Source organism: Lagopus muta, chromosome 1 (assembly GCF_023343835.1).
Source record: "Lagopus muta isolate bLagMut1 chromosome 1, bLagMut1 primary, whole genome shotgun sequence".
NCBI classification, from domain to species: Eukaryota; Metazoa; Chordata; class Aves; order Galliformes; family Phasianidae; genus Lagopus; species Lagopus muta.
In genome coordinates, this window is record NC_064433.1 from 125,444,819 (window position 1) to 125,470,516 (window position 25,698).

A 25,698-nucleotide genomic window follows, 5' to 3' on the forward strand; every position below is an offset into this window, starting at 1 on the left:
AGCACTTTATTTATTTGCTTGGCAAGTAAGTATTTCTGAAGATACTAGAAGATGGAAGACAGAAGGTAAAAGTGTGAGCTCTTTTAACACCACAGATATGCACACACTATATTAGAGATTGACTGCTGCATATTAAATGTCATTACTTTTTCCAGAACTTCAGCAGTATTCTTCAAGTCCAGCCCATTCAACAAAATTATAATTGATGTTAACAGAAAATGTAAGAAAATATAAATTGGAAAAGATCTTAATTTACTGTTGGCAAAACTCTATTGTAATTAAAAATATCTCCTCCTTGTACAATAATTAAAATGCTGGCACACAAAATGATTAATATGACCTTAAAAACAAATTGCTTGACCTGTATAATGATGACACTTCTTTTAAATAATTTCATTAGTATCTTTCTTCACTGATTTGCATAGCATGGTGGAGACTAAAAAGAACTGAAAATCAGATGAAAAATCGAATGAACAATCAAGTAGAAGTAAACCTACGAACAAGTAAGCAAGGGATAAAAGAAGCTTTTGGCATTTATTTATTGCCAAATTCTGATCGTGAAAAACCTCCTTTGAACAACCTTGAAATCATTCTTACTTTATGGTAAGATTTTAAAGAGACTGAAGTGAGATTCAGCTGCCTAAACAGAAATGTATTGAAGTTTATGCAGGTTTTGCTGGTTATTTCATGCTTCTTCTTCTTCTTCTTCCTCTCTTTCTTTTTTTTTTTTTTTTTTTTTTTTTAATAAATGGAAAAGCAATGAAGAATTATTCTTAGGCATAATTAATCTCATCTGAGAGTAGTCATATAAGTTACAGTAGACATACCTTGCATTCCTCTTTCCTAGGAAGAAATGGAAGCTAGCTCAGCTCTAGCTATATTCACTGTGAGCATACAAAAATAAGTAAGATAAACATGAGACCTGGAACTATATTTCTACCTATACTGACTTCTGAATCCTTATGGAAATACATTTTCCCACAGTATCTGTGGACTCTGACCCTATTTTCAAAGAATACTTGATAATGCAAAGATGAGATTTTTCCTGCACAAGCACAGATTTCCTGCAAATTCTGACATCAAGTAAAAGAGATCATTCCTCTGAGTCTTCCTTCCTGGACTCTTTCCTAGATAAGATGTGAAATATAAACAAAGCAGCTATCTGGGTGTGAAAAGAGGGTGGGAAAGGAGATACACATAACTTCAGCCTTTCCTATGCAAGCCTTGCTACTCTGTAGGAGAGGATCCTAGATTCATCAGATCAGGGAACAAGTAAGGTAAAGTGACTTCGTAGCCCTAAGGTATGTCTCTTTCTGCTCTAAAGGTGATCTGTGTACTTCATGTGATTAAAAATATTTAATCAGTCTTGAAGTTTTGTAGAAAGGCTGTCAACACCACCTAACCAAGTGTCCTTACCTCTAGGGAGTATTATCCTCTTCTTGATTCCCTGCATTTATGATTGTTTGCTACCCATTGGCACAGTATTAACAGAAAGATGGGTGATATTCTTCACTCCCAGTCTGTATGCCTTCACCAGTCTTGAGCTCATCCCTCATTCTCCTGATAATTTGTGTGTCTCCTCCAATCTTGCTGATACATTCTCTGGTGAAATCCACAGTCTTTTTATTATTATTATTATTAATAATAATAATTTTGTTTTGTTTTGGTTTGGTTTTTTTGTTATTTTTTCAATTAGGCATGGCATCATTGCTGGTCCATTTTTAGCTATTGATTCCATACTTTCTCCCACATCACCGTGAGGCTAGACATGCTGGAATGAAACTGTCTGGGGCCCATAATTTATGTCAGAGATGGGAAGCATACTCAAGACCTCATTTTATGAATATATTCCACAACCTGTTGTTTACCTCTTTCCAAATTATCTATTCTTCCAGCTTTCTCAGGCTACTGTAACTGTTACAAAAGTTCCTTTTGGAAAATCTAAAGGTTTGTACCCTGAGAATCAGTTGTATAAAAGGAGCCACAGCTTATGGTAGAGGGCAAGTGCCTCTCTACAATAACTGACAAAGGGTTAGGTGTGGCAAGATTTCAACTGTTAGCAAAATTCAGTTTGAGTTTGCAATGTTTTTAGCACATATGAGGAACTGTGGCAACAGTTAAGCACAGTTCCTCAGAAGTCTCTTACAGCATTTCTATCTATCTGCAGCTTTACCTAAGACAATTTAGTGGATGAAAACCTCTTCTTTCCATGAAAGGAGGTTGTTGCACTGTAAAATCAAGATATTTATCCATTATGATATAGACTCTGGCCTTCACAGGTTAAGGCCATTATCTAGATTTTAATGAACAGTCACATCAAACTGTGTAACAACCTCCCTTCACACAAAGAAAAGGTTTACCTCTACAAATCAGTCTTAAAAAATCTGCCAAGCAAGATTTTTTAAATTGAACTGTATTCCCCAATACTGGTCTGGACAAAATGGAGAAACCCAAGAAAGATTTAAGACTGAGCCCAGGCTTAATGTGTGAACATGACATGCATTTATGTAGCCTGGTACTGAGTGCTTAGAAACTGGTAGGCACAATTGTTAACCTGCAGCTTTCACATAGTGCTCATTAATGTCACTGCTTGAATTCTAGCTAAACACTTCATTGTCATTAATTTCCAGAAAGGGCAGAATGCCATCTAGCTGCTAGGGATGGCCTCTCACTGCCAAATTTTGCTGAAAGACACTTGTCATTCAGTGGCATAAAACTTGGCATCAAGCAAGATTTCCCCTTATTTTTATTAAGTATCATTGGAGAGAAGGATGCAGCCCCAAGCAAATTCTTTTGCTGTGTAATCTGTTTTTAAAAAGCCTAGAGAGAGATAAGATGCCTCTGAATGAATGTGTTTCTTATATATATCAGACACTGAGGTATCAGGATCTAAAATTCCTATTCTAACAATATCTCTGGAGATTAAACATTAACATTAAACATTAAGATTAAGATATCTTAATGGTAGCATTAATGAACTGCTTCCCAATGCATTGCATATGATCACATAAGATTGGTAACTGCAGATCAATCAGAACACTTTTCTAAATCAAATTACTTTATTCATTTGATGAGATGGCATTGTGCAAAAGATAAATTGTTTATTTTTTTCACACATGGTACAACCTTCTTGTAATCTTTTTTATTACTGTGACAGGCAAGTCATTTTTAAAAGTTCTTTTTGGTTTCCTTCAGTACTTGCTTTCATTTGAGAGCAACAATGATCATAGTGAACTGAAGATATTCTCTTACGCCCAACCTGAGTTTCTAAGGCTTTTGAGATGCTTTGTCTCTAATTTTTTGTGATAAATAGTGTTACACAGAGCAAATTCATATGAAATTCTCTTGTCAAAATGAAGAGTTCTGCCTTATAATTTCAAGTACTTCACAATCTTTTTCACATAAATCAAGTTCAATAAAATATTATCCATATAAAAAAGCTTTATTAGTTGACAACCATAGAAAAAATATTGTTGGATGGGTTATTTTTGTAACTGAGTTGGGCATATAAGCATTTCAAATACACTTTTCCTTTTAAAGGGAAAAACCTATGGCACAAATCTTTTATAGATAAGACTCATATTTCTCTACCCAGGGAGACTGGCATGATTAATATTAAATAAATGCTTCCCAAGTGTTCAGTGGATGCTGTATAAGCACTACAACATAGATCACTCAAGGTCTGCACTGTATGATAACTTTAACTAAAATTAAAGATATGGCCATAAGATAATTGAACAAGCTAGTGTAGTGCAAGCTTCAGTGGGAGGCTGGAATTCAGTTCTTTCCATGAGCACAGAAAAACTTCAGTGACTGAAGCTTTTGTTGGTGCACGCTCATTACTCTGAGTGCTGAGCTGGCAGACTATAGCTGCTGTAGATAGTCTCAAGAACATCTTGTAACATCCCTTATTTGCTATGCAGGGGAAGTTCTAGGAAGATTTTTGTTGCTTTCAATGTAAATAAAAACAATTGAGAATACCAGAATGATTTGGAAAAGCCATGTGGCCTATTGGTGTTCTTAGCATTCCTTGAGTTACCTGCAGTTGTAGCAGCCAGTGAGGCAGGAAGGACCCAGAGTCTGGCTCTGGTCTTCCGCCCTTTCCAGGAACTGAAAGTATGACTGCTGCTCCCTCACACCCCAAAGTTTCAGATTAAGATATCACCTCCTGAATGATGACTAAGGAGGAGCATGGGATCGTGCATACCCATGGGCCTCCAGCAAGTTTTCATTTGGGAGGCTGGCACAACAGGGACCAGCTGGCCGCAAATGCATCCTCATTCCTTTTGCTTGCTCACAGTTCCTGATGGACTCAAATTCACTTGCAACCAGTAGGACTCCGTCTTCAGATTGGAGAAATCGCTAGAAGGACATTTGCTTCCCGGCAGAGTTCTGTTATGCCAGGTTCCTCCTGCACACACAGCCAGCCTCTCTGCCTGCACTGTACTCATCCAAGATGAGTACTCCTGAAAGTGAGCTCCTCAAAGCATATTTCTGACAGTGTACAGGTAAGGCCAGAGGAAAGAGAAACAAAACAAAACAACAACAACAACAAAAAGCAAACGTCTGTCTTATGTACAGAATTAGCATGTCCTAATTAGAGTTAATAAAAGAAAGCTTCAATACATGTCCCCTAATGGCAACAGCTGTAAAATGTGCAACCAATGTATTAAATGCTTTAGCAATTGCACTCTCCCATTTGATCAGTATAAGGAAGTAAAAAGGCAGTGTAAGGTGTGCTATCATACATGGCATTAGAACATTGCATTCCTGCAGCTATGCTTGCTCTCTTTTTATTTCTTTCTCAATTGTTTTCCTATGTTGGATGACATCTTATGTTAAATTCTTCTATATTGTCCACACATTTGAACACCCAGATCTCACATTACTACAATGTGAGATAAGCTAGATAAGCTATTGCTGACAAGTGCTGATTCTTACTGAGCTGTGAAGGGTATGGACCATATCCACTTCAATCTCTCTGAACTTTCAGTTGGATTTCATTGAACTGAAAAGACTCTCTCTCTGGAAGACTGTATTTTTTCTTTTTTCTTTTTTCTTTTTCACAGTAATTTAAGGCAAGTCAGAACAAGTTTTTAAGGAGCTGGGAACCTGTGACATCCAGTCCACAAGGGAGAAATATTAAAGTAATTCCATGTGGTGTCCTATGTCTGCTAAAAAAGGAAAGACTGAGAATAAACATAATTAGAGATAAGTGATTGACATCCTTCTCTACGTGCATCGTTTTTAGCCATCTGCTCTCTCTGCTCCAGGCCTCAACCCCTCATGTGTTAAATAGTGAGCAAAGAGCCTACATGCGCGTCTGAAGTTTAAGGATACCTTTACACAGTCTACTTTTCCATTTCTTAAATTGCACGCCTTGTAGAGAAGGTGACCAGAAAGTGCACCTTTACCAACTCACTACTGTAAGTACTTCTTATTCTTTCAGTATTCCTAGCAATTACAGAGAAGCTGTTATCCTTTAGGAAAAGATGAGGAGCTGAGAAACAGAGTTAAATGACTTGCTCTGGGCCATACAGGGACTCTGTGATAAACTACAATGTAATACTGTTAAATAACTCTCTAGAGAAATACACTTTCCTCTGAATCTGAACTCCCAGTTTAAACTAATGTATACCACTGTCGGGCACCATGTTACAATATAGATGATAGTTAAATGATAGATTGAAAGCCAGTCTCAAAGTAAAACAGTTTCACATTCTCCTTATTTCTTCCTTGCTAATACATTGTGATTCACATATATCCTATGAGTAACTTGCTATGAAAAACAAAACTTTCCATATTAGATCAGGCAATGCCATAATAAAAATGGTATACTGTGCTTCTCATTTTATTTTGCAGATAAACAAGAGTATTTTAATTACCATGATCTGACATGCTATCTCTAGAACAGAAAGTACAATACTGGAAGATATAATACATTTTCAGCAAAGGGAAGGTTTATTTTAGGCATTAAATGAAATAGCATTGCAACAAAAAATACTGTCTTATTTTTAAAAGAATCTTTCTTGAAGGAATAATTTTAAAAATGGAGTTCAGATTTTATTGCTTCTGTCAAAATATTAAAAGCTATATTAAATTAAATTTTGGTAAATATGAAGCTTGTGGCACAAACAAGAAATAACTTTTATTATTCAGGGTAACTTGGGTGTGCTTTTATTTCTTAGATTTTATAATTCAAAGTTAATTCTGGCTGGAAGTTAAATAAGTAGAAGGTTTGCTGTGTCGAGGTGCTCTAAAAATCAGTTATTTTCACAAAGATCACTTTTTACTTACTGATAGATCAAGGCAAAATATCTGCTGTGGTCAACATGACAAGCAAATTGGAGGAGTCGACGGCAAATAAATAAGTGGAAAAGTGTTTGAGAGGTTGAAGATTTTAAGAAAGGAGATCAGAGAGATGGCACCAAAACTCAAGGAGGGTATAAAAGAAAGTCTACTCATTCAAGAAGAAAATCAGAGCAGAAGAAAAATAATCATTTTTGGTATCTCAGTAGGGAGCACAGATCAGCTGCTACGCTGAGAGGAAAAACAATTCTTGAGCCTGCAGAAACTAGAGACATAACAGTAACGTAGCATCTTCCTGATGAAAAATAGGTGAGGTGTGGATGTCCTTAACAATATAAACTGAGGTCCCTGTAAAGGTCACAGCCTAGAAACTGTGGCAACAAAAGAGATTCAATGAGGCCTTGTCTGAGTTTCAGCTAGTTACCCAACATATATTTTTGCCCATATGATTCATCAGAAATATTTGCTTACAAAAACTGCAAAGAGGAGAGCTGTGGTAACTAAGAGTGCATCCTCCACCCTGGCAGTTGGACCTCCTTCCAGCTGCAGGACTGTCATGGTTTTATGATTTTGGTTATCAGCATTCCATATCACAACATCATGGAGTGCACTGGGATTTAAAGAGTTAATGCTCCAGGTCCAGGCACCTGTTCAGAAGAGAAGAACTAAATACCCCAGAATACTTTGCGTTCAGAGAGGAGATATAACCCTTGGCAATGACACAAGACCTTTTTCCTTCGGCTCTCTTCCCTGCTGCTCATCCCGACCACATGTATTGCTTCAGCATTAGTGTAAGGCCTACATTTTTTCAGATACTCTCTCATTATATTTGATTTATTAGCTTCAATTCTAATGATATTGTATTATAGTGTGTTATCTTGCATTCTGATACCATATTTGGTAAATCAGTTTGTTTCTCCTCAGGTCGTTGCCGCTGTTTTTAATTATTTGAGGTCCCTGTTTCCCCTTTCCGGAGGTGCGGATTTGCGAATCTCTCCACACTACTAGTCACAGAACGAGGCCAAAGCAGCCCACAAACCATTGACAAGGGCAGGCATTGGAGGGAGCAGCATTAATGAGCACTTTGGCTAGAAGATGGGGACCAGGAATTTGGGATACATAGATTCAGTTGGGAACACTACAGAGGAGTATCTGTATTTTAACCAGAGGGATCTTTCTTACTAAATTTATCTTGTACGTTCAGTGTTTAAATAAAGCAAGGAGGGAATTATGCTGCATGAATAGCCACCTGACAGCCTTCCAGATACAATATAAACAGTCTTGAGAGGCTATTGGGGAAATATCTGAACTGAACTGACTAGCTTCATCAGCACACATAGGATTTTGCTACACAGAGGTCACAGAGCACGTACTTAAGATAAACAGTCATAAACACAAGGTGAAATATCAAAAATTGGACTTCAAGGAAAGAGTACAACATTTCCCAAGACAGGAAATTGCAGGAGAAAAATCAAATAAAATAGATTTTACAGAGAGAAATATACCATATATCACAATATATTTTTATATGACAGGCTTCAGCAGCTCCCAAAAACTGGGTCACAACCTCAATGTCTGCTTGCTGAAGCTATTGCATTATTATCAACTGAGATCCCTTTTGCATTAGTGTTGCACTAATACCACCAAACAGATTGTAATACATCATAATGTTGGAATTAACTAGTGTTTTCTGATAAGAAGCAAGTCACCTTCTATTATCAAGCATCAAATCATCTTAGTATTTTGCTGATATATTCTGCTCTGGTACAATCTGCCAAAGAAAATAGTTCGCCCAGCTACAGAGCGATCAGAAAATGTGACTGAATAAGATGAAGATAAAAATGGATACAGAAATTAGCCCTGAAGTATCGTAGATTTCCCAAGGCCTTACTGAGAACTCAGAGTCAGTTGCATTTGGCTTTGAGAAAATGTAAATGTTCAAGTCCAAGTTTATTCTCAGAAAATGGTAGATCCCATCCAAGGAGCTTAAATAACAGCGAAAGTATTTAAAGCAAGAACAAATATTATTTATTTGTCAGCCACACTTCACTTATCAGTGGAAGAACAGGTATGGTAAATATACAGTATATTTTTATTATAGTATAAATTTGTAACACCGATACTAAGCATGAACCAAATATTTCATTTTAGCATTTGGGTCATGAATGCCAGGGTTTGTCTACCTCAGAGATTAAACAGTTATTTATTGATTTGTCTGTTTTTGATGGCGGGTTAAGTGAGACAGTATGAATTTGGCTTGCATGTTTTCCAGGAGAGTTATGGTACATATTTTAAGCACCCATTCTATGCACAAACAAAGGCTGATGCCATGCAACATGATGCTAGTGACAGAGCACGATTTTAATGTGGACTAAGGTTTCCCACTACACAGCTCTCTATATTTTTATGGCACATGCAACATTAGATTCTTAGCAGTCTGTTTCTTATTTGGTGTTGGTCTCTTCTCACTGGTGACAGGTGACAGGACGAGGGGAAATGGCCTTAAGTTGCACCAGGGTAAGTTTAGGTTGGATATCGGGAAACACTTCTTTACAGAAAGGGTTGTTAAGCACTGGAATAGGCTCCCCAGGGAGATGGTTGAGTCACTGTCCCTGAATGTGTTTAAAAATTGTTTGGATGTTGTGCTCAGGGACATGATTTAGCAGAGGGCTGTTAGGGTTAAGGGTAATTTGGTTAGGTTGTTGTTGGACTCAATGATCATTAAGGTTTTTTCCAACATGAGCAATTTATAATTCTATTTCCAACAATGAGAATTTATAATTCTATTTTATATCACTGATACTTGCTGAATCTGTTCCTTACTTATCAATTATCAAATTATAGTTACACGAACCTTTTCACCATTATATCTCTATTTGTTAATTTTTGGGAGAATGTCCCAATGGCAGTAGATAATACTGAAAAGGACTGTTGAGTGTGCATTTAAGTGGCTGTAGTTGACAGAAACAGTAAGAAAATTCCTCAGTGTGTAAGAACAATTTTGAAGCTGGAGATGTGAAAAATGATCTCTAGAAAAGGTATGCTTTGGTAGATAAGGGCAGCAAAACCTGTTTTATACCATTTATTGTATTATTAAGTCAGAGAAGATGTTTTTTAAGCTCCTTCTCATTGCATGTTTTCTGAAATTCTACTGTAATATTGTACTAAAGACAGTATATCCTATATAACAAGTTCTTCTAAAGCTACCTAGACGTTCTCCTTATTCTGAGAAGGAAAACAAGGAAGTTTATCCAGAATGTACCTCTGACAGGCTGTTTTCTGAGTCATAGTCACAGTAGCAAAACTGAAAGAAGGATGAGCAACACAGCTGTAGCCATGGCTTCCAGACAAGATTGTTCCAGGACAGCTGGTCAGAGACAACTTGAAGCGATCTGGTGTGGTTATCTACTGCTAGCTGTATGACACTGAGAATTTCATAGAACCGGCTCTCTGTTTCTGGGGTCAGTGGGACTTTCTCTTCAGGGTCCCTGGAGAGATCGAAGAGCAGTGGGGGATCATGGTATGTGATGAAACTTCCATAGCAGAAGCAAACATGAGAGTCATAGCAACCATTGGAATCCTCAGGAGTGAAGTTTGGAGTGAAGAAAAAGACTTTCCAGACGGATTCACCTGCAGTTTCCAAATACAAAACAATCAATGATAAAAAGACCAAATGAAAATCCTTTCAACTTATGAAACTCTAATTTACACCACAATAAATCAAACTCTCTATACAACATTTGACAAAGAAGAACTGCAACATACTGAAAAAGCAAAACATGGTGATTTTCTTGCTACACAAATTTATGAAACAATGATGATCACTTCAGTCCCTTAGAAGAATTTAACTAAATTACAGAAGACTTAAAAGAACTTCATGTTTTTAAGTAAACAATGCTAAGAAATGCTAAATATTTTCAAAGATATTACACTGTCTTCCTCAAGATATATTAAAATGTACTTTTGCCATTTGACCGTATCCAGATACCACTGAACTATGAATGATTCTCATTTCACTAATTTAAAAAAAAAATATATCATTTTTTAATCTTTTTCTCCTTTAATCTCCTTGTGGTATTAACCCATCACACTGCCACATGCTTACTTTGCAAACATGTTGAGACAGACGTTCTCATTTTATCAAATGTGATGACAGGAACTGCTGTAACAGATCCTGTTTCAGGCTTCAAGATGCTTTTTCAAAAATACATAACTATTACAGTAGTTCAATTTTTAGGTGAGACATTGCTTTGTAAACTGGGAACCAAACATCTTTCAGATAGGGAATTTTGACTTTGCTTAATACACTGTGTACAGACACTGAACTGCATGCACTAGAATAACTTCATTCAGTGTTTTCACTGTTCAAGATAAGAATTAATTCCTTTACTAAGAACAAGCAAATATTAGTCATTTCCTTCAAGAAATGATCTTGAACAGAAGACTGGAGAACCTAAAAATACTTAACAGGGAAGGAATAAACAAGAAATGGCTATTATTCTCCTCAAGCATCACAAAATAGATCACGCAGACAGGAATGGACAGGCATTTTAGTGGAAGTGCACAATCCTCTCGAGCTGGGGAAGAATGCACCAGAAATAAACCAGGGAATAATTAGAGTCAAAATCTGCTTTTCATTCTTAATAAAAGTAGGATAGTAAACAGCTTAGACCTATGATGCCTGACTACCTATCCATCAGAGCATATACAGACACCTGAAATACACAGTCATTAGTTATTTACTTTCCTTAATGCCCTATCGCTGAAACTTTTTTTCAAAGAACCACTCAGAAACATAGATTGTTATGGACTGGAAGGGACCTCTGGGAATAACTGAGTCCAACCCCCTGCTAAAGTAGATTCCCTACACAGGAAAACATCCAAGAGGGTTTTGATTATCTCCAGAGAAGAAGAATCCACAATGTCTGGGCAGCCTGTTCCTGTGCTCTATCATCCTTGAAGTAAAAAGAATTTTGTTCTCATGTTCAGGTAGAACTCTTCCAGATTGTACCCACTGTCCCTTGTTCTGCTGTTACACACCACTGAACAGAGCCTGACTCCATCCTCTTGACCCCTGCCCATTAGAGATTCATAATTGTCTGTATGCTGTTCTCCATGTTGGACAGCATCAGATCTCTCAAGTTTTCTTCATAAGAGACGTTTTTGTATCACTTCTTTTATATTAAATACCGGGGGGAAAGCTCTGTAGTATTTTGCTGAATTTTTTTAAGTCCACAGAAATTTTGTTACTTCTATAACTTGTTAAATATTTATATGTGCAATGGTGGTTAATATTCATTAATCAAGTCACTCGTTCACTAGAATAGAAAGTACTTGAAGGTGTGTGAAGGGCAGAAATGAACTGGTACATCACATGCAGTAACTACATCACACTGAATGTTTAAAGAAAGGTTTAAAGGCATAAATGTTTCAGTGGATTAGAGAGTCACAGACTGTGGTTCCAGTTCATAAAATGAATTTAAAAGAAAATAAGTGACCTGAAGATTCTTTACAGCTTCTTCTATCCTGCAGCATTTTTTGCGTTGTAAGGGAATTTACCTTAAGGAACCAATTCAATGATAGAACATGGAGACTACCAGTTCATTTAGTCTGCACTTAAATCAGGGTCAGAGGGTGATGGTCATTATATGCATTAGTCTAGGAGTATCCTCTGAATGTCGCTTGAGAATTAGTACAAGGGAAGCAGCTCTAAAAGCAAAGAGCACCTTGCTGGCACAGACAATAAGGTGTGGCAGGCTTTAATAGGTACTGAAGGCTCTGGCTGTAACAGCAGCAATGGCTCAATCATACTGGGGGGCAGGGACAGGACATGACTGGACAGGATGGGAGCATTTCTCCATCTCCTTTTCCAATAATATTTTGGAAGATTGATTTAGTATTTGAATTTTTTGTTGTTTCCTCATGATTAAAATTAATAGTAATCCCAGAATTAAAAAATTGCAGGGGTTGGAAGGGACCTCAAGAGATCATTGAGCCCAACCCTCCTGCTAAAGAAGGTACCCTACAACAGGTCACACAGGCAGTCCTCCAGGTGGGTCTGAGTATCACCATAGAAGGAGTCTCCACAACCTCTCTGGATAACCTGTTCTAGCACTGTTCCAGTGTTCCATCACTGTTACTGTAAAGAAGTTCTGCATATTAGTAGGAAACTTCCTACGTTCAAGTTTTAGGTCATTATTCTGTGTCCTATCACTTCACACCACTGAAAAGAGCCTGGCCTCATTCATTTGCCTCCCACCTTCCCTTAGATGTATACAAACATTAATCAGATCCCCCTTCAGTTTTGTTTTCCTCAGACTGGACAGACCCAGGTTACTCAGTCTTTCCTTTCTTCTCTGTATGGGAGATGCTCCAGGCCCTTAATTCTTTGTGGCCCTTTGATGGACTGCTTGTAGGAGATTCTTGACTTTTATTAATGCAAGGATCCCAGAACTGGACACAGTATTCTAAACGTGGCCTTACTGGGGCAGAGTAAGGGGGAGAATCACCTCCCTTGACCTGCTGGTCACACTCTTTTTAATGCACTGCAGGATATCATTGGCTTTCTTGGCCACAAGGGCACACTGCTCATGGGGAACCTGTTGTCCAGAGCTCATCTCTTGCTCAGAGACATGATTTAGCAGAGGGTTGTTAGAGTTAGGGCAGTATGGTTAGGTTATGGTTGGACTCAATGATCTTTACGGTCTTTTCCAACCTGAGCAATTCTATTATTCAATGACTTTATGATCTACAGCAGGTCACCCCCTATCCTGAACTGATGCATACCATTATTTCTCCCCAGGTGCAAGACTCTATCCTTAATCTTGTTAAACCTCATCAGGTTCCTCACTGCTCAAGTCTCCAGTCTGTCCAGGTCAACAATCTAACAGTCCCCCTCAGATATCTTTGAACTTATGCACAGAACATTGCCCAGAGCAGAAATACACCTCTCATTTATTGAGATTTAAAATATATATTCTGGGAACCTATGTGATTCTATACTAAGCATTTCTTCTGGCTCTTTAAAAGTGTTTGATTGTCAGGATGGACAATGAAGAACAGAAATGGCCAAAATCACTATTAATCAGCTTCTGTAGACCAAGCAATATTTACTCCATTTGAGAATTTAATTCAGAGCACTGTAACACCTTGACAGAAAGGCAGAAAAAATGCACATGAGAGCTCTGTGGTCAGGATGTGTTACCATACCCCTGTCTTTGATAGAACACTTCTACTGAATTACTTTGAAAATGAATTTTCCATCAACTCTTATGTTGTTGGACACTGTATCACCAGGCCATTTAAAGGGCTGACTAACAGCAATATAAATTTAAGGATTCCTGAATTATTGTAAAACATAACATTAGGATAATATAAGTAAGTTCAAAGACACGGGAAAAAAAACAGAAACATGCAAGTTGTGCTATGATATTTTTTCCCTTACAGAATAAATATTCTTCAGGCTTGCCTATATCTAGAGCATCTGTCACGTTGCAAAATGTGTGTGATTGGAGACAGACACATGACATCAGATCATGTCTGAATTACATTGCTAGTTTTTTTTTTGAAGAGCTGATGGTTGTCAGCCATGCTGCTACTTACACTGCGCAAAACACAGCCTTGGCAGAGCAAGTACAATTGTACAATAGAACAATGATCATTTACTGCACTGCAGTGTTTCAAAGGACCTGGAACTTCATGAGGTGCTGGAAAAACATCAGTGCAGAGTTTAACTACCCACTGCCTAAGCATTATAAAAGTACAGCACACCTGTCAGTGTCTGTGTCTGTAGAGAAGCCAGTGTAATATACTAGGAGACATAAAGAGGTGTTGGATTTCTAATCTGTAAAGCTGATGAGCTGTATAAGGATCTTAACAATGGAGACTTCTCTCTCAATTTCTCTCAGCTGATATAGAATCTCATTTTGTCAGAGGGCTAGCTGCAAGGATCAAATTAATCTCTCAATAATTAACAATACTTTTGTTCTTCAAACCATCTGAACTTTCTTATTATTTAAAGACAACTATAACTCTGTTCTTCACTGAGCCTAGCTGTAAAATTGTCAGGGTTCCCTCACAGTCAGTATATAGAGTCCTTCCGAAACACAGAAGGCAAGCTAGATGTCTGTAGTTCCTTGGAGATCCTTTCCCAGAGCATCACAGCTTCTTTATTCAGCATCCATTTTTCTGCTGAGTTAATTGCACAAGGGTTTCACTTGCTCAGTCCTCAGAATACCACTTTCCTTTGCATACATGAAAAAGCAAAAGTCACAGAAGTTGTACATACAAATAGTCTCAAGTTAAAATAGGTTGCAATTAGTTTGCACAAATCTGCTATGAACATAAGTGCTAAGAATTTGATCTCCCTAACAGCCTCCTCTTCAGTTTTATTATCCTTCATCTATTTATTCTCTCATAATCACACAGACAATCAAAACTTCAATAGACAGGTAAAGGCCAGAAGGGTAAATAAAAGTATCTCAGTAAAACATATTAATATTTCGAAGATGACATGACACAATGGATATGGATGTTATTTCTGTAATACTAGATCTGTGCATAATTATTGATGGCTATGTCCTATTCTCTGATAAAGACTTGAAATGAACAAGAGCTATTTCTGTGTTATTGCCTGGATCTTATTTTTACTGTTTTTTTCATCTATGATAGGTAGATCTGGGCTTTCCTTTGTTCATATTATTTTGTTTCTTCTTTTGGTAGAAGAACAAGTTAACAAGTCTATTCTTCATTGCAAATTGATGAGCTGGTCTCTTCTTGACTTAAGACTCACTTGAGCATAACCCTTTGGGCATAGCAGTACATAGAAATGCAAATTGCACACAGTCTTTTCCTGTATTTCAAGTGAGCTCTGTAGCCAAGGTATGCTGTCACATTCTAACTAAAGCCAGCTCTTCAACTTTGCTACAGAGTAGCAGATTGAAGTTCAAATCTACTTAAAAATATTCTTCAGATAACTGTTGCTATTGCTGTATTTACTCCTTTTTTTTCTGCTTCCTATATCACTGGAGTAATTTAGAAGTTGTAGGTTCTCTGCTAATCTTATATAAAGTAGATATCACAGATATGTGTGTACTCTACTCTTCAAAAATTTAAAAATTTAAAAAAGGTTTTGGTTGTTGAGCTTTTGTAGAACTATATATGTCATATGGAGAGTACCATATGGTTACTACAAACAAAGTATACTGTTATTTTTATCAATATGTACATTCCTCAAACAGCTAGTAAAAATATGTTGAGTTCAAAAGTTTTTAACTTTACTCTTCCAGTCAAAATTTGTATTCTTTAGACACATTTATCTGGTGTTTTAGGATGCTGAATTGTTACATCAGTCAAAAGACTGAGTAACATTCAAAGACATAATGTTAATTTATGAGAATGGGTTGTTGCTAGAAGAAGCTTGCATGAAGAACAGTGAAGAATATAGAATATCTGAACTAAAAAACATGAAACAGAAAACAGCAGTGAGCTGATGAGCAACTGTAGTGGAATGAAAAGGTTCCACTGAAATCTACTAATGTGTCAAGATAATCTGCTAAATGATAGGAGCTGACAAAGAATTATCTTCCCGAACTCTTCATTACCAAAAAGAATGACCACGCATTTATACATATACACACAAATGGGTATAGAAACTATGTTTTCAAAATCAGAAGTGCCAATGCAATGTTATGCCTCCTAGTTGGAAATTACAGCTAACAGGAACATGGAAGAATACATTTTGCTCAGAGAATTAAAAAAAAAAAAACACTTTGAGTAATCTGATGCATGTAACCCAGACAATTGCTAAAGATTTGGCTGAAAAGTCTATTCACTTGTTGAATGGCCCATGTGATTTTCAGTTCATCTAAAGAACAGTCATTATCATTCTGAAGACAGAAGATAATGTTGGCACAAAAAAAATATTAGCAATTTCCCGCCTACTTCTTACCCTTTTCATGTACCAGTTTTCCTCTGGAATTACAAAAAAGATACAGCTAAGAAACAGGAGAGCAACACACTCAAGAATGTAACAATGCATAGCTTGTTCGCTAAGGATAACAAAAATGAAAGCGGAATTTATTTAGAATTATATTTTGTCTTTTGTCCTTTCTGTCCATTAAAAATTGAGGACAATAATTCCTATCTGACATAAAGTGGATGCAATCACCTGAGTGATGTGAAAGGTATGCAAGATTCATGTTGTTATTTTCCTGATAGTGCGGCAAACATACAAGACAAAGACAACTCAAAGCAACTACTGCAAATATTTTCAGACAATTTTAAACTTGTCTGCAGAGAAGTACCAGAGGACAGGGGAAAAAAAAAAAAAAAGACAGCAGAGGGCCACAAAGATGATTAGGGTCCTGGAATATCTACCCTATGAGGAAAGGCTCAGAGACCTGTGACTGTTCAGCCGGGAGATGAGAAGACTGAGGGAGATTCTTAACAGTGTTTATAAATATCTACATGGCAGTTATGAGGATGAGGCCAGACTCTTTTCAACAGTGCCCAGTGACAGGTCAAGGGGCAATGGGGACAAAATGGAATGCAAGAAATTCCATTTGAATATGAAGAAATACTTATTTACTGTGTGAGTGACAGAGAACTGGAACAGGCTGCTGCCCAGAGAGGTTGAGGATTCTCTTTCTCTGGAGATATTTAAAGCCAAGCTGGACACTTTCTTTTGCAATCTACTGTTGGGAATCTACTTTACCAGTGGGGTTGGTGCAGAAGATCCCTAGAAGTTCCTTCCATCCCCTACAATTATGTCATTCTGTGAACCAAGGTCATCTCCAAGAATTTGTCCATATATGTCTCTTTCCAGATATTTTTTTCAGAATTTGAGTATTAAAACAAATTTTGATACACAGAATGCTAATGAAATATTCAGAACCAACTATCTGAAAACTGACAGTGAATTTAACCTTTAAATACAAAGAAAAACGTATATAAAGATAGAATTATGCAAAGTAACATTAAAACCGATAAGCAGTAATTCTGTAATTTCAGTAGCCTGGAACTGTGTACACTGCCAAAGAATGCTGAATATAATTTGGTTTATTTTAAAAAATTCAGGAGAAATGTGAATTCAGGAAAATTTCCTTACATGTGACTGAGGGAGTTTAATATGAATACTTTTTATTTTTAAAAATCGTTGAGGTACTTAGAAAATATGAAAGATTTATTTTTATTTCCAAAATTGAATCATTTAAATATAAATTATGACATAGCAAAGGGACTTCTTTTGTTAGACTCAAAAATGGAGTTAAAAAAACATTACTTTTAATGTGATGCTACAAATTCAGAAAAAGAAAGAAAAAAAACCCAAATTTGATTCTTCTGATTTTAACAGAAAAAAAAAATAGAAAAAATATGCATTTATTAAACAATTAGAATCATATGATTAATGTTCAATAATACAGTTGAACCCCTTCCTCCCCAAAATACTGAATTAAACATAAACGCTAAAAAATATATCATAGAGTGTTATCTTAAAGACAACCAGCAAGAACTCTCATATACATTTATTCCTAAGAAAATTACTAGAAGTTGTCTACTATCTATTTTCACCTGGACATGTTCAAGGTTAAGGTTTTTCAGAGAAATTTAGCAGTCTGCCAGTACGAACTTTTTTGCAAAAATCAAACCTCATTTCGCAGTTCTCCAGCCAGCATGAATACTTGAGTTTGAATAGAAGACTAGTTTTAGGAATGCAATGGGAATATTTTCTTGTCCTTAGTGGTATGGAATATGGACACAGAGAGCTTCAGCTACTCTCCAACTGACAGTAAGTGATGGTAAAGGGAAACAACCTTGACACTTTCCTATTTCCAGATTAAGGAAGGCAGGCATAATGAAAAACAAGGTTCACCCCTCTGAAGTGCTATAATGTGCTAAAATCTCCTTCTCACCAAGAACAAGATTAGAGAAGAGTCTCCTGGGGCTGTAAATGGAATGAACTCATTTTAATTGCACTGTATATAGAACTTAAGTGAAGAGAGCTCAGAATTATTTTGAAGACAGGTTACTTCAGCTCTATCATTCAATTAATGTAAAATCATTCTGGAGAGTGAACTCTGTTCAGTCATGAATGAAATAATCCAAATAATAGAAATTTGTAATTTTAAGGTTATTTTTTTCATAAGGAGTGGTTCACTGGTTAAGTGTCCAGAAAGGTTTGCTTACACTTTCCATTCTGAAGCTATTCCTGCCCCTTAGTTTGCAAATCAAGTGAGATATTTTTCCCTTATGAAAAAGAGAGAGAGAGAGAGAGAGAGAGAGAGAGAGAAAGAATAGCTCATTTTTAGCTTTATTCCTGCTTTAATTAATACTTTTAAAACAGTTCTGTTACATCAATCTAACACTACTTCCAACACAATTTTATTTTTTTCATATACTGTATTTCCCCAACATTCCTTAATTCCTTTGTCTTGTGACTTTAGTCAACTCTCAAGTTTTCACACTTCAAGCACCTGCTGTGAAGAAACTGCAGTGTTTTTAAATATTAGAAGCTTCATAAACTTGATACAAAAACAACAACCAAAAAAAAGCCACAAGCAGGTCCAAAAGCAATTCTGATTAAATACTAGCTGAAGACCTGATGCAAAAAGCACACCTTTCTTAGTAGGGAAGTTCTCTGTAGCAGTAATTCTGCTGCCATGCATAAACACTGAAACATTACTGTTGGAAAAGATAACTAAAACCATCTAGTTCTACCATCACAGAGCAAACTGAGACAAGAAAATAGTGTAAAGGCTTTGTCATGTTTTTCAAGGAAAACATTTTCCTACCTAAAATACTGGTAGCAGAAATGTGTATCTGATGATTAGGTCAATTTTCTTAAGCTTGATATAAACAGCTTTTTGTTTTCTGTTCAAGCCAGAAATGCTCTTTTTTCTTTCAGGTATTATTTCACATTTACCAAGCATTATGCCCGTACTGTGTCACCTCAATTCAGCTGCACCTGTTATGATGTAAGCTTCAAGACAGCAAATTAAAATAGTTAATCAGGTAGTTTAGGTAATGACACTTGATGCCTGTTCTGCTTCTTCTAGATGTTGTGGTTGACACACTGAAAAGAAACTAGGGATTTGGGAGAGCAGTTTTAGGGGACTAAAAGTGGGACTTTTAGAGGTTTTTTTCTTGATTTTGGTGCTCCATGAAACAGGCAAGATCATGTGGAGAAGAAAAAAGAAAAAAACAACAAAACAACAAATGAGGACTAAAGATGATGCTTACAAAGCAAGTTTGGAAGAAGAGGAAAAAAAAAAGTAACTTCAATAATCAATGAGAAAAGACCAGAATGACCTTCATTAAGAAACAGTAAGTGATTCAGATGTTTGAGACAATGAATATTTAAAAAAAAAAACCAAAAAACAAAAACCCCACACACAAACTGAATAAAACAAAAACAAAAACAAAAAAATAATACCTTATAAGACAAGAAAGAAAAGATTTCTCTAGAGAGAACAGTGGAAATGAATGGACTTTCAAAACTAAAAGACAGAAAAGGCAAATGACAGGAAAATTCTCATGAAGGTCAGCCTTATTATAATTTCTACAGCTTCAGAAAGAAAAGACACACAAAAGCATCTGTTAAGAGAATCAAAAAGAGATTCACTCCAAGTAAGGCTAGAAGCACAGAAATAGGCAGGGAAATTGAAATAAAGTGATGGGAAAAGGATGAATACAGGGTAAAAGGACACAGTTCAGATAGAAGAAGAAGGTTACACTTGGTCCAACAAAAATGTGGTTTAAGTGAGCTGAAGACTCACGTGTTATCCCTAAGGAGAAAGTGTATTTCTCCCACAGCTTCACTATTTGAAAGTAGCTACTAGATGCTTTTGAAATCCTTCATAGGCTTGTGTAAATAAACCAGTTGGGAACTGGAGTAGATCCATATTGAGCTGACTCTTCAATGTTTTTCATGGATGGTGATCCTCAAAAACAGAAAATTGGTCTGCAGTACTTGCATTCTGTTGAGGAAATCTCAAACAAATACTTTGCTGAAGCACATGACTGTGTAAGCATTGGCAAAAAATATGCCCATATATATCTATGGAAACTTCTTACCTACTGCTACAAGTTTCTATATGATTTCTTTAATAGACTACATTGCCACTGCATTTTGTCATTAAGATAAAAGCTAATGACAAAGAATGAGGTTTAATGAGTCTTACTGAGGCTTATAAAGTGATAGTGGGGAAGGACCTTTATGCCTCCACAGTAAGAGCTGCCGCAATCAGCAACAGCAATTACCTGTAACAAATAAATCTCAGAATCACAGAATGGCCAGAGTTGGAAGGGACATCAAGGATCATGAAACCCCAACCCCACTGCAACATGCAGGGCCACCAACCTCCACATTTAATATCAGATCAGGCTGCCCAGGGCCCATCCAATCTGGCCTTGAATACCTCCAGGGACGGGGCATCCACAACTTCCTCTGAGCAGCCTGTTCCAACACCTCACCACTCTCTCTGTAAAGAACTTCCCCCTGACATCCAACCTAAATTTTCCTTCCCTCTACTTAAAACCATTTCCCCTTGTCCTGTCATTATCTACCCTTTCAAAGAGTTGATTCCCCTCCTCTTTGTAGGCTCCCTTTACGTACTGAAAGGCTGTAATGAGTTCCCCCTCAGCCTTCTTTTCTCCAGGCTGAACAAGCCCAGATCCCTAAGCCTGTCTTTGTAGCAGAGGTGCTCCAGTCCCCTGATCATGTTCATGGCTCTCATCTGGACCCTCTCCAACAGCTCTCTGTCTTTCTCGTACTGGGGGCTCCAGACCTGGACACAGTACTCCAGATGGGGTCTCACATGAGCAGAATAGAGGGGGACAATCACCTCCCTGTCCCTGCTGGCCACCCCTCTTCTGATGGAGCCCAGGATACCATTTGCTTTTTGAGCTGCAAGAGCACACTGCTGGCTCATGTTAAGCTTTTCATCTATCAAGACCACCAGATCCTTCTCCACAGGGTTGCTCTCAAGGACCACTCCTTCCAGTCTGCATGGATGCCTGGGATTCCTCCAGCCCAGGTGCAAAACCTTGCACTTTGTGTGTTGAACCTCATTATGTTCACCTGGACCCACCTTTCAAGCCGGTTGAGGTCCCTTTGAATGGCATCCCTTTCTTCCACCATGTCAACCACGTCACTCAGCTTGGTGCCATCAGCAAACTTGCTGAGGGTGCACTCGATTCCATCATCAATGTCATTGACAAAGATGTTGAAGAGCACCAAACCCAAGACAGACCCCTGGGGGATGCTGCTCATTACTGCCTGGATATAGAGCCATTGATAACCACCCTCTGTCTGCGGCCTTTCAATCACGCTCATTCCTCATATGATCAAGCATATCATCCAGGAGGATCTGTTCCATGCTCTTCCCTGGCACAGAGGTGAGACTCACCAGCCTGTAGTTCCCAGGGTCCTCCTTGCTCCCTTTCTTGTAAATGGGAATGATGTGACCCTTCCTCCAGCCATCTGGGACCTCACCTGACAGCCACAATTTTTCGTATACGATGGATAGTGGCTTGGCAACCACCTCAGCTAGTTCCTTCAGAAATCTGGAATGCACGCCATCCGACCCCATAGACTTGTATACATTCAGTCTCATGAGGTGATCTTGGACATGCATTGCCTTTACAGTGGGGTGGGATTTACTGCCCCAGTCCCCATCTAGAGGTTTAGAGATCCAGGGCTCAGGGACATGAGAAATACTGGAATCCTGGCCGCCAGTGAAGACCGAGGCAAAGAGCTCATTCAGTACCTCAGCCTTCTCTTCATCCATTGAAGCCAGTTCTCCTTTTACATTTACCAAAGGAGGTACACTCTGGCCTGTCTCTTCTGGCCAAATATCTGTAGAATGTCTTCCTATTTTCACAGCCCTCGCCAAATTCAGTTCTGCCTGTGCCTTGGCTTTCCTGATCCCGTGACTGCAAGTCTGGACGGCATCCCTGTATTCTTCCCAGTTGACACACCCTTGTTTCCAGAGCTTGTATGCACCTTTCTTCGCCCTCAGCATGCTCAGTAGGTCCTTGCCAAGTCATGCCGGTTTTCTACCTCCTCTGCCCGCTTTCTTATTCAGAGGGACGGAGAGTTCTTGTGCTCTCAGGAAGGCATCCTTGAAGAGCAGCCAGCTCTCTTCAACATCTTTGTTTTTAAAGAGAGCATCCCAGGGGATCTTGGCCAACAGTCCATTGAACAGCTTAAAGTTTGCTCTTCCAAAGTTCAGGGTCCTGACGCCTCTCCTTGCCAGGTCCACATCCCTTGAGGTCATGAACTCAACCAGGGCATGGTCTCTGCAGCCCAGGCTGCCTCCAACTTCAATGCCTTTAATGATCTCCTTCGCATTGGTGAGCAGCAAGTCCAGCAACGCTTCACCTCTGGTAGTCTGTCCAATATTTGAACCAGAAAGTTATCATCAATGCATTTCAGTAGCTTCCTGGACCTCTTGCAGCTTGCCGTGTGGTCTTTCCAACAGATATCTGGATGGTTGAAGTCCCCCATTAGGACAAGAGCCTATGAACATGATGCTTCCCACATCTGAAGTGAGCCAGCCTTGTCAACAGTCTCCCCTTGATCAGGTAGCCTGTCGTATATGTCTATCGCCAGCTGGACTTTGTTAGTCCTGTCCTTAATTCTAACCCACAGGCTCTCAACCTGTTCCTGACTGTTTCTCAGAGGGAGCTCTTCACAGTCTTTGACATAGATGGCAACTTCCCCACCCTTCCTATTTTGCTAATCCCTTCTAAAGAGCCAATACTCCTCAGTGGTGGTATTCCACTTATGGGAGTCATCCCACCATGTTTCCATGATAGCAACAAGGTCATAACTTTCCAAGCACATCACAGTTTCCAACTCATCCTGCTTATTTCCCAGGCTGAGTGCACTGGTATAAAAGCACTTCAGCTGGGCTTTCCATCTCACTGCCTTTATAGAAGATCTAGGATCCCCTAGAACAGCAGCATCCCCAGCATCCCCCTGCCCCAGTCCATCCTTCTGTACTCTACCATCTTCACCCATCAAGTTTGGTACGAGCCCTCGAACGACCCACTCAATCCCAGAGGCCCTCATTTTGTCCCCTTCCCCCTTCATACCTAGTTGAAAGACCTTTCAATGAGACCCACCGGTTCCTCAGCTAAGATCCTCTTACCCCTCAGATACAGGCTACTTCCATCTGCAGCCATTATGCCAGGTGCTGAGTAAATTGCCCCGTGGTTAAAAAAACCAAAATTCCTGTGTTTGCACCAACTTCTACACCATTTGTTTATGAGAGTTGATGCTAATAGCTGAAGTAAATGACTATTTTAGTTCTGTGTCAAAAGGAAAATTGAACATGAGATGTAAGTGGTACTTTCTTAATTGGACTTTAAAGAGCTTTATGCTAGTAACTCAAACCAGGATTTGTATCTAATCCATGCTTTTCTTCTCTGATTATTCTTGTCAGATCTTTCCGGACACTGATGCATGGATAAAATTATATTCAGTTATACAAAACCAATTCACCTCTCGTATTTTGCTACACAGTCTAAACTATCTACTTTATTTATTGCATATTTGAAGGTAGACTCTTGTCTGAACCTCTGCTGATTTAAAAGAAAAATGAAACTAATTACATTACATGATCTTAAAATTCCCAGTTAACTTTAAAAGACATACAGTGTCTTTTCTTGACATTTAGAAAAATATTCATTTCTTTCACAGTATAAAAAAGGTGGCAAGACATTTAAGGCACTCAGTGGGATTTACTGCTCAGTGTACTCCACTACTATTTATTATGCAATTTAACAATCTGGTATTCTCACCTAATTCTGGATCTCTGAAATGTATTTGTTTTTATGAAAGCTAGATGCCACTGTTCATTGATTGGCTTTTTATCTCTGTTAGAATTCTGTGTTAAGGTGAGAATAATTCTGCTTATTACTCTTTTAAAGATCAGATTAGCTCAGATGTAAAAGCTTACATGTGCCCATTGTTAGCACCACCCTCATAATCTGCTAAAAACCTGAGATACTGGAACCTTGAGAACTCCAGTATGCCTTACCAGTCCTGACCAACTGTATGTTGGAACTCCATCCACACACTCTGTCCATGACCAGGATCCCCATTTTATTTTAGCCTGAGGTCATCAATATTGCTGTAGGAGTGCTATTCCTTAGCCCCGTCTCTGGACTGCCTGATGTGGCCTTTCTTCCACCTACGTCTTCATTCTTATTTCTTCCTGCTTCTGACTGGGCTCTATGAGTAGACCTTAAATCTGAATCACCAGTTCACCTCGTTAGGATTTACTGATGGACTCTGTTATTAGCACTCAGCTCTACTCATTCTGCTTGGGTGCTGCCAGTGAGGCTACTTCCACGGCTAGGGTCACTTGTAGTTCCTGACTTTATGAAGCTCCGGTTGCTTCCTACTAAGAAATGACCAACCTTGCTCCGTGGTCATCCACAATACAATTATCTCTAAGTAATCATTCTTCAATGAACAACTTTCTTGCAAAGTACTCTGTTTCCCTTATCATAACTAATGATGCTTTTAAAAAGAGAAGGCCAATTTTCTTTTTTCTTTTTCTTTCCAATTCTTTATATAGCTATTGCCTAGTGCTCTTATGACTTGAATATGAAACTAGGCCTTTGCTCCATAACTGCTTTTTTTGTTATACAAAAATAACCAGACAGAAATCAAAGATACTGAGTGGATTTGCTTTCATAAACGTCAGAGGTTCCTGTGAAAACCATTTGTGTTACTTTCTTTCTAGTGTAGTCAGAGTAAGACACCACCACAAGTTAGAAAATCAAACTTTCTATCTCTCCAGTGTTCTCTAGCCCATGTTCAATTTGATTTGGCAGCCAATATCTATTTACAAGGTGCTGCTGTTTATGAAAGACCCAAAAGTATTCATAGATTGTGAATCTCCTCCTTTCAAGTATGTTTAAAGTCCCTATATTTAACTGACGTAGCCAGAAAATACAGATGGAAGTTTGCAGACTTTTTTTCTTTAAAACAAACAAAAAAAAATACGCACAAAACATAATTTGTTTTCATTTAATGTCTTACTCACCCATCACTGAATGACCTCTGAAATAGTAGCTGAAGTACACCTGAATTGACTGCTTATGTGAAGTTCATATCTATCTTACATTAATACATGCATTTTCTCTGTTCCAGTTGTAGCAAATAAGAACAAAAGCTCATTTCAGATATTTCAAATGAATCTTCTTTTTGTCATCTAATTCATCCCCCTGCCACTTCATGATTGTTCACCACAATCTATTTTTTAGTGCTTTCTTGATAGATGATTTTTTCTGTTGTAACTTTTGTGCTACTCTAATTCATTTCCTTTATTGCTGAAGACAAAGACACTTTATTGGAGCACTCCTTTCACTCAGTGT

At 38.0% G+C, this 25,698-nt stretch overlaps 1 protein-coding gene across 2 annotated transcripts in view; it reads right to left on the reverse strand.

Moving 5' to 3' along the window:
- STS (steroid sulfatase) overlaps nt 1-25,698 on the reverse strand; it is a 122,404-nt gene that overhangs the window by 8,395 nt on the left and 88,311 nt on the right. For both annotated transcript variants that reach the window (XM_048928534.1, XM_048928541.1), the window contains one exon: nt 9,572-9,939. In XM_048928534.1, the coding sequence (XP_048784491.1) occupies nt 9,572-9,939 (368 nt within the window). The remainder of the gene's footprint in view (nt 1-9,571; nt 9,940-25,698) is intronic.